Below are 16,319 nucleotides of genomic sequence, written 5' to 3'. Positions count from 1 at the left end.
GGAATAGCATCTTTGATCTTCAGAACAGAAAGTCTAAGCCTACTCACTCTCTTGCACATGTTGGTGTTGGTGGCATGTGTTTGGTAGCAAAAGGCCTTTACTTCTCCGACTGTGCCATACTGAGTTGGAATGTAAATGTAGAAGAATGGTACAGGACTTGTTGGTTTAGCTGGCCTGTGAGTTGACTTAAGAAATGTGGGAAATTTTGTGTTCTTATTACGTCAGGACAGAATTCCTGAATACTTTACCCTAATTTAAATTCATTTTTAGATTTAGAAGCGTAAAGATTGCAGCTGCACACCGGTCTCAGGATATTTCAATTACTTTATTGAACCATGTTAGAAAAGTTTTATACAAAGGTGCAAAAATTGTTTGATGTGTGGCATCTTGTTCTTCATTCAGCCTGGAAACTTCCCTGAGTGCCTAATTGTTTGTTTTGTTTTCTCTTAGATGAATCGACTCCTAAAGAAGTCAGCAGGGTAAGTGCCGCTCTCTATCCCCTCTGTAAAGAAGTGTAGTCTCTGAGGCCCACTGTTCACTTGAGATGATTTTTTGTGCAGTCTCTGATCAAGATCCGACTCTATTCCCTGGACGCAGTAGGTCTCCAGAGAAAAGAAATTGGTGTACTGACTGATTAGAGAACAGTTAATAAGTAAAGTAAACATTAAGAACACTTGATTGGCTGTAAATAAATTAAAAGGTATTTTGCATTAACAAATTTAGAGTTCTCACTGTTATTTTCATGATGTAGTTTTAAACAGTTACTTCACGGAAACCAGGGAAATCATGGGACTTTGAGCATAACGGCAGACTATTTAATCAGTGTTACTGCCTTGAGAGATGGCAAGCATAAGAGGAAACAAGGGAAGGAATATGCCTGATCTAATAACTCCCTTTGAGATGTGCTGTGGTACAGATAAGCTAAATTCTTTAATTTGAAAAGTTTTGCAGTGTACTGTATGAAATGTAACGTAAAATCTTAAAAAAAAAAACATGTTTAGTAATGAATTCGCAACTCTAACCTTACCTCTGATTGACACTGTCCTGCAGAATGCCAATCTATGGCAGAGGACTAGTTAGGGGGATCAGTTAGAAACTAGTGCCTTTGCTGGGAGTGACAAAAGATCAGTACAGGACAATCTGTTGCCCTTAGATGTGTCCAGTCAGCCTGAAGCACCCGAATGTTATTTCAAATAAGATGAGGGAGCCACTTAGAGCTTTCTGAGGTGAAATCGCAGTCCTGTTGCCCAGCTCTTCTTCAGTGTCTTGTGTAAAGTATTGCATGTTCCCAGGAGAAACACAGTATCATTAGACACATATTAAAAATAACACTAATTGAAAGGGTGCAAAAGCTGGTTGGGTGGTCTTGCTCTCAGTGGAAGTCCTTTGGAAAATACTAGGGTAAGGAAGGGGTGGAAACAGGCTGGCAGTGGAAACCTCAGCTGGGTAACCCTGAGAGCAAGGGGCTGGCAGAAAGGGGAACTGAAATTCACCTCTTGGGAGACAATGAAAAAGAGATTACATGATGTCTAAAATGAGTTTATTAAAGCAGATGTTCTCTGTATACATGATATGCTCAGGACGTATAAGGGTGTTGAGAATTTAGGTAAAAATTGGTATGTTTTAGTAATTTATTAATTGTTAACACGGTTTTTGGTCATCCCTTATTATTCAACAGGTATAACAAAAGATTATGGTTATTAGTATATCTTACATATTGTTTTGATTTCAAAGTAAGTATATATCTGCCTGAAAATCTCAGAAGTAGTAATTATTTATGTGGAAGAAAATTCCTTTTAATTGTCATGAATTTGGTAATCAGATTCATGTTTTACCTAAAACTCTATAAAATGAGTTACAAATCCTATCTAGGTTACCACATTTGAGCTGTTTAAGGCGCAAAAAAAGCAAGTTCTGGAGCCCAGAACCTGCCTGAGTCTGCCCTGCCCAGTCACCCCCCCCATCTCTGAGGCATGCTGGTCCCAGCCATCTCAGCCCCTCAGTCACATACAATGACTTGGAGTTATCCTGAAAATGGATGGGCTGTCACGTGAAGTCCTGGAGTCAGCCGAACGCAGATGATACTTCAGAAGTTCTTAAGTAAACGTTGTCCCCCTTGGGTTTTTTTAGCTATCAGTCACTGTGCACTTTGTGTGTATACCGTGTTACACTACTGGGTTTTTTATTCAAAGTAAAATATTTGAGGGCTCTTGGTAATGCACCCTACTACAAATGAAGATGTTTGTAAGTTTATAGTATTTTTGAATAACGCCATACATAACAATATAGACCCTTGTAATACAACCTCTTTCCTCAGCAGCAGCAGCTCAAACAAATGCCAGTTTAATTAAAATCTGAACATAAATGGGAATTTAAATTAGGAAAGTTCTGCACGTGAGTAATGTTTCTCAGACAAAAAGACATATTCATGCTGACTGAAGAATTATGAGTTTTAAAGTCATTAAGTGTTACATTTTTAATTCCTGAAAATGTGTGCAAGAAGGAGCTTATATCATAGGGAAGCAAAAGTAAAAGTGAGAGGAAATTTATTGCAGAATTAAATCACTAACAGGTTTAAAATGTTGTATTAACTAGGAACCAAAGTAGAAATATGCCGATAAAATGTATTTTTCATCACTGATTTCCGCCCCACCCCCCCACCCCCCCCATTTTTCAATGTTGGGCAGAGTGAAAACATTAAAATATTCATAGTCATATGCTGTGACAACTTGCTTCAATCCTCTCCTTCTTTGTTGTGCTTATGCAGGACAAAAAAATTAAATTGAAGATATTTTTTGTTTAATATATTTAACCCCTTTCTCCTCCTAAAAAACCTCACCTTTTTTCTTTATAAACATACACATTTCTGTATGTTCGGGGGGGCTCTAAATACTGAACTTGTCATTCATTTGCCTTTTTTTCTTTTTATCAGCAAAATGCAGTGGGATGAATGTTGTCCAGATTTCTGGGTTAAAAAAACCAAAAACCAAAACAAAACCAAACTTTTAGCTCTTGAATTATTGGAAGGAAATTCCAGTATTTTTAAGGGTTTGTATTGCAGTTCAGTGCTCTGAAAACCGAGGAAGTTCTGAAAAATGCTGTTGTATAGGGACTGCATTTTTATTTTGCCATTTTTAGCAGCTTAGTAGAAAAACGAAGCTGAAGTAGCAATCTTAGCTATCAGCATTACATTGCATGGTTTTGAAACAAGGAGTAGATGAAACCTTCCACATATTTTAAATTTTGAGATTTGTAGAATAGAAAAGAAGCTTTTAAAAATGTTTTATTTTTAAACCCAGTCTACTCATGGCAATTTTAGTCAATGTTTTGGTGTTTAGTTGTGTAGTTATTCCACTGGCCTGACGCAGTAGCTGTTGGATGGGGGGTGGGGAAGATTTCTTGATTCCTGCAGACTGCTTTTGGCATAAGAACAACTCTGATTATAAAATATCTCATGAGTTTCTGTGACCAAACAGTGAACCTGTGAACTTTTTTCTGCATGCTAGATTCCAGTGTTTATGAAATATATGTAACTGGGGACCGAACCTCCTCTTCACATGATGTAGAATTGGGAACATCCTTGGAAATACTGAGTTTCTTCTGCTTACTTATTGTGCAGATGTGTGTTGGCTGATCCCATCCATCCTAGCTACAGAAATGGTTTTCTGGGCAGAGGGATTTCAGAAAGAAAACCAGATATTGAACTGTTTGATGAAGAAAACTTAAGCTGAATTTTTTACTTTGTGCTGTTTTACCCACAAAAGAAACACAAGTAGAGGAGTGTGAGTTTGAGCACTAAGTGCGTATGTATTCATGCATATCTAGGCTAAAGAGATATTTCTTTGACAGTACTAGTGAAAACAGTGTGCATTGGAATAGAGAAGTGTTAGTATGAGCACTAAGTGTGTATGTATTCATGTACATCTAGGCTAAAGAGATATTTCTTTGACAGTACTAGTGAAAACAGTGTGCATTGGAAACATGTTATTCTTTTCAGTTGGCAAAAATGACCCCATTCCTACGTGAACTATAGCCAGGATTTTGTTCTACGTGCTGCTAAGTTTCCCGTGATCACTGTGTGCTCTTTTGTACCTCAGATTCTGAAGTTTAAACAGAAATACTTAATGTTCCTGATATGATCATAGCAAAATTAGCTGTTTTTCATTTTGCCTAATGACTTTCCATTCCATGTTTACTTGAACGGCCCTTCCAGTGAAGCTGCCTTTGGCAAGTACCTTTGCTTTGTAAACTCCGGTGATGCCAACAGCAATTCACTTTGCAGAAGTTTACCATATAAACACCAGAAAATTATTACCTAGCAAGTGACTAGCTCATTTATAGTACTTTATTCTTGGAAACAGGAGTAATACTTTAATCCTCTCCTTTCCCCTTTTTGGACTTCAGCTTTTGGCAGCTGCCTTGGCACCAGCTAGCACCCAGCACAGTATGTCACTGACAGTTACAGAATTAGCAAGTGTGTTTTCAGTAAACAGTTGCAGTAATTGCATGTATCTTCACTATGCAACTGGTAATAAAAGTTTGAGCTTTTTATGACACATTGGCAAAACAATCTCATTCTTTGTAGTATTTCCTTATTAAAGATGGAATTTAAATGTTTTTGCACAGTCCCAGAACTGAAGACTGTGACAAAATAATCAAAAAGTTAGGGGAACTAGAGCAAAACATAAGTATTTCGCCTTTAGAAGTGATGCAAATGGCATTGCACCCATTGTCACAAGATGATGCTTGTATAAGCTGATTTCTTTATAAAGAAAATCTTGTGGATACGGTGGTAGTGATAAGCAACAGTGGTAGGAAAATGAGGAAGTTTATTTTTAATTTTGTACATGATGTCTTTAGAGTTCTTGCAAGTCAAGTATTAGGAAGGAATGTGATTTTATAAAAAGCTTTTTAAAGAGAGGAGCAGTATCCAGCCTTGTCAAGTTAAAACGAAGCTCGTTATGCTGTTTTATTATATAATCTGGAGAGGTGATATAATTGAGATATTCATGCAGTTTTATGAGCCTTACAGTTAATAACAGTTTATGTGGTTACTTCTATATGATCATAATGTTCTTTTCTTGTAAGCCAAGGCTTTGCTTTTTATTAAGTATTTTTCCTATTACTAGTGAAGCAGTTTATTTCAGTGTTACCATTTGACAAGAAGGAAGGAGCTGATGGAAAGATTAGAATTGGATGTCAGTGGATGGGGGCTATTTGGCAGGAAGCTTCTTCTAGGGAAGGTGTTCACCATCTCTCCAAGGCTTGGAAATCAGCTACGTAAACAGATTGGGAAAGACATGCCTTCAAAATTAGTGAACCTTTGCTATGCAGAGTGAAAGAGATGGTTTTCATCTTTTGACATCATAGGGCCCATCCTGCCAAATGTCATCACATATTTTCCCTTCTTTGCTTTTGTCATGAACAATGCTTGATGTGTGAACAAACAATTCATAAATACCTGTGTACCGTGCTGCAATGCTAAACTTTATTTACTGAGCAAGTTCTAACCCATGTCCTCTCCAGTCAAAACAAGAAGAACAGACGTCAGACAAATGCTTGTGGAAGCAGTTTTCTCTGAGGCTATGTACAAGCATTAAAATTAATCACCTCAGCTAAGTCTGCTCTTTATAGCTTCTCGCTTTCCAGTGTCCAAGTTTAAATAAAACTGGTTACTCCAGCCAACCCCAGTTACCTTTTCTGATTATTTGGAGCAGAGATACCTTTTTTTGGAGTTTCCTCTCCAAGCTCACTGCTCCTCTGAAAGCCAGCTCTGCACTGTAAGCTTGCTTGCCACATTCCCTCTACTTTTTCAGTCTAAGCATTTGACACCCTTCAGCTCAGCATTTCCACCTTGTGAAGCAAGCAAACAGTTCTATTCCTTTTTTCTAGGTTTGGGGTTTGTTTTGGGGTTTTGTTGGTTTTTTTTTGATTGGTTTTGTTTTGTTTGTTTTTTTGTGGATCTTTTTTTTGCTTTTTCTGGAATGAAGTCCAGATCCATACTTTTGGTTCTTCATATGTGCAGTTTAGATGTGCTTCACTGTTATTAGGACACAGTTGCCTCTTCGTTATCTGTGCTCAAAAATGAGAGACAACAGTTTCTATGCAAGATGCGAACTAGCCATCATTGCAGCTAAACAATACAGATATTGCAGCCTGTGGAAGTGCCAGGCCTAGAGAAGGTAGCAGTACCTACATACATATCAAACATGTACAGAGCCCAAGTTATGTACACATGAAAGTGAAAAGTGACCCAAATAAAAGTTGGTGTCCTTTTCCCAATTTTATTATTGGTTTAACTAAATACTTCGGCTTTTTTTCTACCAGCATTTCTCTTTTTATACCCATTGGTCATCAGAAATGCAGTAACATTACTATAACTAAAATACAACAATTTCTTGCATTTAAAGAAGTAGGTGACTTTCAGGTGAAACAGGTCTGGCTTTTTTGGTTTCTAAATGGGGTGTCTGAATACTCATTATGGTAAAGTGTAGTGACACATGGAATGCACGTTCTAGGTACTTTTAAACATGACATCTCTTAAAAGGCTCCTTTTGCCTGCAAGAGGCTGGATTTGATCGCCAATATGTTCCTCTCTAGTTATGCATTACTTTGCAGGGGGGAGGGAAAAAAACCCGAAGAGAGAGGACAGAATATTTTTCAGTTTAAAAACCTGCTTATTATGTGGGCAAATAAAGTTATGGTGCAAAAAATCTTAAAGGAAATATACTATTTCTTTAAAAGAGATACAGTAATTGAGTATTGATGATCCTCCCAGAAAATAAATTATAGAGGCAACCAGAAAATTATATAGAGTGAGTCTTGTAAATCAGGGTGGTAACTGGTGATCTGGGTTTTTCATAATGCTCTATTTCAACAAAAGGCATCAAACAATTTTGTTTGTTTATTTTTGTGACTGCAATGCTTGTTTTTAAGTAGTACAAAAGTGTTGCTGTTGGAACTTATTTCTTTATAAAGCAGGTATCAATGGCATTGAATATATATAACATCCCTAAGTAAGACCAGTCATTTTATACCTCTGGTCTAGTATGAGCATACCTAGCATGAAATAGTTTAGATTGACATCTCAATCAAATGACAAGCAAATGTTCAGACCATTAAGACTGCAAACAAATGCAGTCTTTTTTTTATTATTATTTGACCTTTTTTTAGCTCATCTTTGAATTTGTTCCTGATGATTCTTGTTGCCAACTGTAGTTTTAAGGGAAAGAAAACTTGTGTTGGCTGAAGTTTATCGGGAGATTTGGGTCATTTTGGGTTTAGCAGCTTGCTGATGTTCTGTAGTATACTTCGTAGAGAAGAAAGCAGAAGACTGAAGAAGTCTGGGTGCAGGTTGTCTTCACATTTCTGATCTCATGATTGTATTTGCTTGTGGTGAAATCCAGTCCCTGTCAAAAAGACGTTGTTTTGTATAAAGTGCTGCACAGAGTCACTTGGATTCATTACATGCAAGTCTTGATGCTGTCAACAGATTAATTTAGGTGGTTTGATAAAGCATTAGCTGGTTATCTGAAATACTACTTGATGTAACAAAAGAGAGAATAGGTTTTTTTAACTCCTGTGTCTATATGCAATCTCTGTGGCCTATGTACATCCTTTGTTCTTAGTGATTTAGCACCCTTCAAAAACTGAGGCTCCTTACAAGAGCCGCTGTTTGTCTGAATGTATCCTAATCCTTGTCCAGGAATTGCTTCTTACCTGAACTGCTGGGTTAGCCTTTTTTTTTTTTTTTTTAAGAATGTCATTGTCATTTTGATCTTACGAAGCTTTTTTGTCCTTAGGTTTTTGAGGCTGGTTTTTTTGGTGGTGGTTGTTGTTTTGTTTTTTTGGTTTGGTTTTTTTTTTGCCTGCTTACATGTCTCATTTCATTTATGGCCTCAGTTTCAAGTGTGCTGGGACAGAATAGCCTACACTTCCCCATGGTGTGGCCCCTCTGACACCTCTAGAGTGCCTTGCAAATGGATGGGGTGGCACTGGACACATGTATAACATTAGCTCGCTCGGCACTGCTGATGTCCACATTGGCGGCTCTGTCCAGCCAGCCTGCACAGTGGTGAGGCTGTGCCCCTCACCTCCCAGCTCCTCCTGCACAGCAGATGGAGTGGGGGAAGGCTGGGATGGCACCAGGGGCTGGACCTGGACCACTGATTATGAAGATCCCTACTGCTTTCCAAGGGCCTTGCTACATCTCCATTGGATAATACTTGAAAGGGTGGGTAAAAAGCCTTGAAAATGTTTAAGAAAATGCTTAATAAAGAGTTGGTCTTTGTGTTCCCAAAAGCCTGTTTGCAAGGCATACTAATATAACAGGTCAGTACCTTCTTTCTTTCCCTGGGCAAAACATTTGTGCTGTCCTTCCCCACTGAGCCTGTAATGAAACAGGAGTTCTCAGCCACCTCCAGAAGGTGGTACTATGCTGGCTCTTATAGCCCCGTGGCTGGCTAGTGGCCTCCAGTGCCAGCTGACAAAGAGCTCTGCCTTATGGTTCCCTCTGACATCCTCTGACACCAGCCCAAGATGCCTAGATTACAGACGAAAAATAAGCAACATCAAGAGGAATCTCTCTGGATGTGGATGTTTCCCCCATGTTTTGTGGTTTTCACAGTTAGGTTTTAGGTTTTTTTCCCCTCTCCTCATCTAATGAAGTTCTGCATCCCCAAAGTACATTTGGCCATCCTTCTCCACGTTATGTGGAATTTGGGCTGTTTGTTTATTCTAACTCCTCCTAGCCTGCAACAATGTCATGCACTGTGAGGACTGTGGAAGGACATGTTTCTGTTGCAGAACCAGGCAATTGTTGCTGTGGAGAAAGAGCTCTGTAGTAGGGAGTAAGTATTGCATAGGAACTTGCTTTTCTCATTGCTATTCAGAAGACATTTTAAGAATTTACAGAGAAAACAGATCAACTTCTGGATTATGTTGGCACTTATCGACCCTGTACTGTATTAATGAAGGCTTTTTGCTGCAGCAGAAGGGCTTTTTCTTTTCTGCAGGAGTATAAACTGCCCCTGGCCCAGCTACCTTATAAGCATGAAAGTGTGGAAGTTAACCTTCATTTCAGTTTGTCATTCATTAAGTTTACTTTGGATTAAAATGTATCCTTGAATATTTTTTTTTTTTGGTGCTTTAATCATTCAGACTGAATGCTTAAAGTTCCCTTGAATATTTTTTTGTGTGTGTCTTAATTGTTCAGAATGAATGCTTAAAATTAATCTCACTCTATGGATATTTCAGTATCTCCATTCATGGAATAAAATTTTTATGATTCTCAGCCTCTCTGTTTAGAGCTAAGGCACAGCGTTATTCTTAAATCACTTGTCATGAGTTGCTGTCTTCTGTTGCACCACAATATTCTAAAGACAAATAACCATAGAAATATTTTCATATAAATCCTGCAAAAAAGTTATTTCATATTTATAAATTTGAATATGAATATTTATAACAGGATTTCCCTTAATTGTTGTATCTTTTTCGTAGCATTATATATATGCAGCGACTAGAAATATGATGCCAGTATGATAGTAGTATGATAGTGCTAAACCAGCTTGTAGTCCACTTGAATTATTTTAATGTAATGTCACTGAAATTCAGAATTTTACAGTAAATAGGTCAAAATACTTGTAGACACTGAATCTTTAATAGAAGGAGATCAACAACGGGAAGAATGAATTAAGTAAAAGTACTTGAGTATTAATGATGTTTAAATTGCAAACAAAACTATTATAAACAAATGAAGAAACAGTACTTATGCTATATATGGTGACAAATAAGTATTTTTTTCCACCAAGCATGTTGAATTTTTTTTATGAATTACTTCCCTCAAGTTAAGTTTTACTTAAATACCCAAATATGTGCAGGTCTGTGATAGCAACTGCATTGGATAGTGCTTGTACCAGGGTTTGTTGGTGATTTATTCAGTGTTTAAATACATGGTTTCATAAAGAATATTGTGGCTTTTCAAGCAAACGTAATTGTGGTTATTCAATCTAAAATGCCTAGAACCAAATAAATGAACCTCTTTCACTCCACCATAATAAAACTAAAAAAACGTTTTACAGCATGACATTGCTGGCGGTTGATCTAAGTCATAGAATTACTTAATTGTGAATCTGGACAAATTCTATTCATCTGGCCAGCGGTGGATCCCCAGATTGTTGATAATACAAATCTGCCATATTACAATTGTATGTATTACGCAGCTGCCATCTTTTTAGTAACATGGATGCATGCAATGATTTGCCCTGCTTACAAAATGTTTGCAAGCATATGTTGCAGAGGTGAGGATAAAGGGCACAGAGCTTATTATGTAATTACTATGCACGCAGAACTGCTGCTTGATTACAGGGGAAGTTATTATTCTGCCACGGCTGTTATGCCAGTGGGCTCATTTTGATGATGCATTCACTTAATGTATTAGCTTTAACCTTTGAAGATTTGATTTAAGTCCTGACTGTGCATCACAGGCCAAGACATATATATTCATTTCCATGTTCTGAGAAGGCATTTTTCCACATGATAAAGGCTTTATGCATGTGTGCTTGATTAGCTGTTGTTGCTTTAGGATATGTGGCTACACATACTTTTGCAGATATGGGTTAACACATATGAATAATATAGACTCATTCAGCATTTTCCTGTTATATGGCTACTTATGGCTGTATTCTAAGTATAAAAATTCCGCTTTCATGAAACGATGTTATTGTTTTCTCCCTTTAAAGAATGATACAGTAGTAAATTTGGGACACAACAGAGGACAGTCAATGGAAGCTTGCCAGCTGCCATACGGTGCTAATAACAGTAATGGTATGCTGTATTGTAAACACAAGACTTCAAGCAATTTATGCATGTATGCAGTTTGACCTTACGTTGCTGTCCAGATTTATAATCACCACATGAATTTATAGAAAGAATTATGAAGCGTTGAGTTTGTTATACATTGAGAAAATTTCAGGCACACCCTAGGTCTCAAATGTTCTAATAAGTCCATCTGGAGCAAGAGATTAATACACCACCATGTGTTAAGAAAGGGTCATGACAAAGGTTGTATATTTTTAGGAGCCATTTTAAAGTCAAGATTAAGATCTGCTTAATTTAATGGAATTGGGGATTGATATTATCCAGCAAGCACTTGGGTTTTCTGTTGGTAGAGTTTGGGTTTTTTTGAGATGAAGGCAGCAAATGTGTCCTAAATATATGGCTGTATGCTCTGTATTCATGACATAGTGTGTTGTACAAGGAGTGCAACAACACTAATACAAGTATTAGTGGGAATAAAAGTTACATCATGGAATATATTGTGTAAGTTATGTGCTTAATCCATCAGTAAGTGTCAGAGGTTTTACCAAGTTACAGAGAAGATCTAGAGAGATGTGGAGCAGAATTACATATATGCACATAAACGTGAGAGTGGTGGTAGACTGTTGTACTCTGAACTTTAGTGGCATTTTCTATAGTACTGTTTACATTTGTCCAGTCTATATTACATTTTACTGTAAAATATGAATGAGTAGGAGAGTCAGTCTTAGTCTTTCAAGCAACACTAATTTGTCTAAATATCACCAGCTTCATTTTTAGTTTAAGCAACATAATTTACTGCGTCACTGAATTCAGTAAGTAATTGACCATATTACTTTCTTCAGTTACCACATTACCAGTTTTGGGCAGGGTAATGAATCTTTACTTACTGCCAAGTATTGCTTTCTGTGAAAGTATTGTTCTTGATGCTGTCGTGCTACACATGCACACTTACTGCCAGAGTTATCAGCCCTTCAGGACTTGGTTTTAGGACTCAGGAACCAGATAACCAAATGCAGCTGGGCCCCTGAAGGGAGGCTGCATCTCCTTTCCTAGGAAGTTTTAGCTACGCCCTGCTGTTTCATCATACCAGCAGCCAGCACCCCATTGCTCGCATCTAAATATCCAAACTGATTTATAATGTCTTTCTGGCTTTGTCTGCTGTCTTCAGTTGAAGCAAGTTCCTGTTAGGCCACAGCAGCTAGCATGATTTTGACTCACGCGATTTCTGTTCTTCAGTCTGTTGGTGATAACTGCTGCTGTATTTGGAAGGCTGAGTGCCTTGAGCTACACCTCAAAGCTCTGGTGATTGGCACAGTTTTGTCTTTTGGTTCATGAAGTTGAGGTGGGAGATGCTGGCAAAGGCAGCGAGTTGCCTCCTTTTGTGGTGGAGTAGGAGCTGAAAAGGAGGGATTGAAGATTACTTACCTTATAATTGTCACATCTCTCAATTCCTTCTTGAGGCACTGTCGTGTGACCTTGGACAAGTTTAGGTGATTATTAATTGCATAGTGGCGTACTCAGGACACTTTGAACAACTATCTAATGGATCATAGAGTGGAGCGCTGTGCCTTTTGCTTGGCAGTGACTCAGTTCTTCAGGCAGCTGGATTAGGACAGTCACGATTGATGTGGTATAAAAATCTCAATTTACTATTTGTAGTGAATTTACATGTATAAAATCTGCAAAATAAATCAGAGTTATTCTAAAAATGTTCTCCTCATCTTTGCTTCCGTAGTACCAGGATACGAATATGCAAGGTGTAGTGTACGAATTGAACAGCTACATAGAACAACGCCTGGATACAGGAGGAGATAACCAACTACTTCTGTATGAACTGAGCAGCATCATTAAAATAGGTAAGAAAGAGAGTAGATGTCTCTGAGTTGTTACTTACACAGCACATTTCTTATGTGGTTTAATTAATAAAGACAGGTATCGAGGGATAACAGTGTTTTCTTTGGATGTTGTCTCAGTATGAAATTACTTTGCCTTCTGTCCCTCAGCGAATCCCTGACTGCACTTGAGTGTATTTCATTTTTGAGTATCCAGTTGCAAAATCAGAGTCCCCTATTAAATGAGCCAAAGAATAGACTATTCTGGTCATGATGGTGTTGCAATGTCAACACTGAAAGTAAAAAAAAAAAACAAAACACAAACCAACCAAACAAACAAACAAAAAAACCTATCAGTAGTATCACTGCATACTTGAACTCCTTTTGAAAGAAAACTGAGATGCTACTGAAAGGGCAGAACTTTTGTGTGATCTCAAATTACATTTAGTTGTTTAGATAGGAAAAAATGGTTATAATGTAAGTACCTTTTGTGGTAAGAAAACACTATACATGATCAAAAATTTAAAAATAAAAACAACAACAAAAAAAATCCTACTAACAGTAAAGTGTAATTTGGCATCTTTATAACCAGGGTGGATGTACTCAGACTTCAATAGGAAGTATCAGTAGCTTTGTCCAGTATAGATTTCAGTCAGCTCTTTGGAAAGGTTTTACAATCCCTGCTACTTCATCATTTTTTAATGATGACTAATAGTTCTGGTTTATATACACGTTTTTTTAAAAGGATCACTTCTGTTTACTGATTTTGTTTAAGTGTTTATTTGGATATCAGTGTCCAGCTCACAGCAAATCAGACTGTATTTTGTTAATACACAGCAAGTGAGAAACTATAGGAGGCAGGGTCTGTTAATCTTTTACAGTTATTTGTTTTCTTTTGTAAAGCAGATGAGATTATATGTTTAAAATTTCCTTTACAGTGCTCGTTTGCCTCATAACTCAATATGCTTACGTACTTACGTAAAGCTGAAGGATTTAAAATCTGAATGCAAATGCCATGAACTCTCCTTGGTGTTACACAGTTGACAATAAGCAAATAACTACACAGTGCAATTTTTTTTGTTTTGCTGAAGAAATGCACAAAGTCAATTGATTTGATTGCACACAAGTATATTCACTCCCCTGAAATGTACTAAATGAATTATTGTTTTCATTCATAGAAAAAATGGGTATCAGATATGTACATTTACTGGTTAGAATGTTTATTAACTGTTAGGAAGACAGACAGACTTACAGTATTAATGTCTGTTGTGTAAAGTGAAGTAAAAAACGTTGCCTGCTGTATCCTCTTCTGATTTTGAGAGTTTTTATTTTAGCAATAAGTTGTGATGGTTGGTTGGCTTCAAACTTTTGGGAGTTTAAGGAATTTGACTTTACCCTGTTTCATACAGCAATCTGAATCTGGCAGAAATCTGACAAGTATAAACTTTCTGGGTAGCGTCAGTGTTTTTAATATGGAGCAGGTGCAGAAAACAGGAAGTTTGTTTTGAAACATTTTTATGGCAATATTTACAACACTTTATTTTTGCTATTTTTCATCATTTTCTATCAAGGCAGGGACAAACATAGCTAACCATCTACGAATGGTATTTATTTTACTCAGAATTTATGATGTTATCTGGCTGATTATATTGTAAATACATATCCTTATGTTATTTCTATACTGTCATATGAATTAATTTGAATTTACAGACATTAGGCCTCAGAATAAGATGTATAAAGAGATGGTTTCTAATTTTCTAGAATCCTAGAATGTGGTAAATGACAATGGAGAAAACAAGAAATACCTCCTATCTCTAGCTTTGTAGAGTCTGGGAAGTGTCAAGGGACACAGCAGTAGACCTTCACTTTTAGAACTTTTGATGTTTGTCCTAAGTGGAAGTGAATCTGTGGTTTCACCCCAAAGATCTTGTGTCAGTTCAATTTCCCCCTGTGAGTACAATTATTTCTTTTTTTTTTTTTTTTTTATTGCTTTGGCAGCTACAAAAGCTGATGGATTTGCACTATATTTCCTGGGAGAATGCAATAATGTAAGTATACTGGATTAAGATGCTGATTTTCTGTACAGTTACATGTGCATTTTCCAATTTGACAATGACATTTTGATTTTACTTTGCATGTCATTTAGCAGGAAATATTGCCTGAGTGCTGCATATTACCTTTATGTTATCTTTATTTCTGCAAAATAAAAGTTTGTTGAACATAGTGGTAATGAAAAAATGGTTCCTGCATTTAGATCCTTGGCGTTTTAATTTATTATTTAAATTTTTTTTTCAAGATTTGGCAGTATTGCTGTTGTTTCTCTGACTGTAGCAACTTAACTTGTGATTTAGCCTCATTATTAATTGTCTTTATCAAACAGAAAACAACTTGAATTTACTCTCTGCATAGCCTATATTTTTCACCTAGTTATCCCTGTGATTATTTAAAAAAAATATTATCAGGTCTTCTTTTAACTGTCACCTGCAAATTAATAGTGAGCTAATGTAAATTTCAGATGTAGATTTTAATTAGCATAAAATAAATTTTACATTTAAAATTTATGAATGAAAGTAGCTTGTGATGTAATAATTGGAATAACAGTGAGTCCAATATTTGCTGTTCTGTTATTTGTCATTTAGAACACATTACATTTTTGTCCCAAATAATTTGTACAATTACCATTATACAAGGTTTTGTAGTTAATTCAAATGGCTACCAAGAAGGAAATGCAGTTTATACTGGTCAGTTCCATCAACTTAAAAATCACAATTTGTCAGAAATGTTATGTCTTTCATTGGTTTAAGAAACAAGTTAAATTCTTCTTACTGAAAAATGACTAGAGAGGAAAATATTTTTCTCTTTGTTTTTGTTTCCTTATGTACACAGCCAGTTTTAATAGTTTATTTTTGTATAGTCCATTTGCCAATTTCCTTTGCTCTTTGTGAAACAACTGAATTCAGAAAAGGGAAAGAATTACATTTTTTAAATAATTGAAACAGAAATTAAGTTGTACAAACCTACAGGTGACTTGAGCCTTGCCTGAGAATATTTTTTACTCACTCAAAAAGATAGTGTCTCATTTGAAAGATGTGGAAGAAGACCCGTATAAAAGTTTCCTAAAAGGAATGGAAATGGATTTTGCTTTTTTTGTCATTTAATAATTATTTCATATAGTAAAGATAACCCATTTTTATTATTCAGAAATTGGGTCTGCTCTGAATGCATTATGTAGAAGTATGTAAATAGCATATATTTTTTAATAACCCTTTCACTGAGGGGTGTAATTTATGTAATGTGTTGTTCATCCTTCATGAATACAATCATTGGTTCTCATTAGTAGATGACAGCATCCACTGTCATGGGTGGGGGGTGATGCACATGGTCGTTGAAGAGCTTCCTCCTGCTGCCAAAGGCAGAAGCTTGCAGGAGGTGCAGCCATCCGTTCTGAATGCACAGTGCTGGCCAGCTACAGTGGCAGTAACTGCATGCCAGCTGAGCATGTTCATCGCTAAATGCCTTCTAAAAGATTACAGTAAAATTAACGTTACAGCTGAAGACCTAGAGAATTCCTGTGATGGTGAGGTTACTCCTATTAGTATGGCATAATACGGGGTTCCTCCCAGTCTTCTGATGCCTTGAGGGCATGGGCACTTTATGACCTTCTGGGAT

At 36.8% G+C, this 16,319-nt stretch overlaps 1 protein-coding gene across 1 annotated transcript in view; it reads left to right on the top strand.

Annotated features, from left to right (window-relative positions):
* Positions 1–16,319, top strand: part of PDE10A (phosphodiesterase 10A) — a 191,935-nt gene that overhangs the window by 111,704 nt on the left and 63,912 nt on the right. The window contains 3 exon segments of the mRNA XM_037392501.1: positions 451–479; positions 12,554–12,674; positions 14,649–14,698. Coding sequence (XP_037248398.1) covers positions 451–479; positions 12,554–12,674; positions 14,649–14,698 — 200 coding nt within the window.

This window comes from Falco rusticolus, chromosome 6 (assembly GCF_015220075.1).
Source record: "Falco rusticolus isolate bFalRus1 chromosome 6, bFalRus1.pri, whole genome shotgun sequence".
NCBI lineage: Eukaryota > Metazoa > Chordata > Aves > Falconiformes > Falconidae > Falco > Falco rusticolus.
Note: the sequence above shows the minus strand (reverse complement) of the source record. Positions and strands in the feature narration are given on the sequence as shown.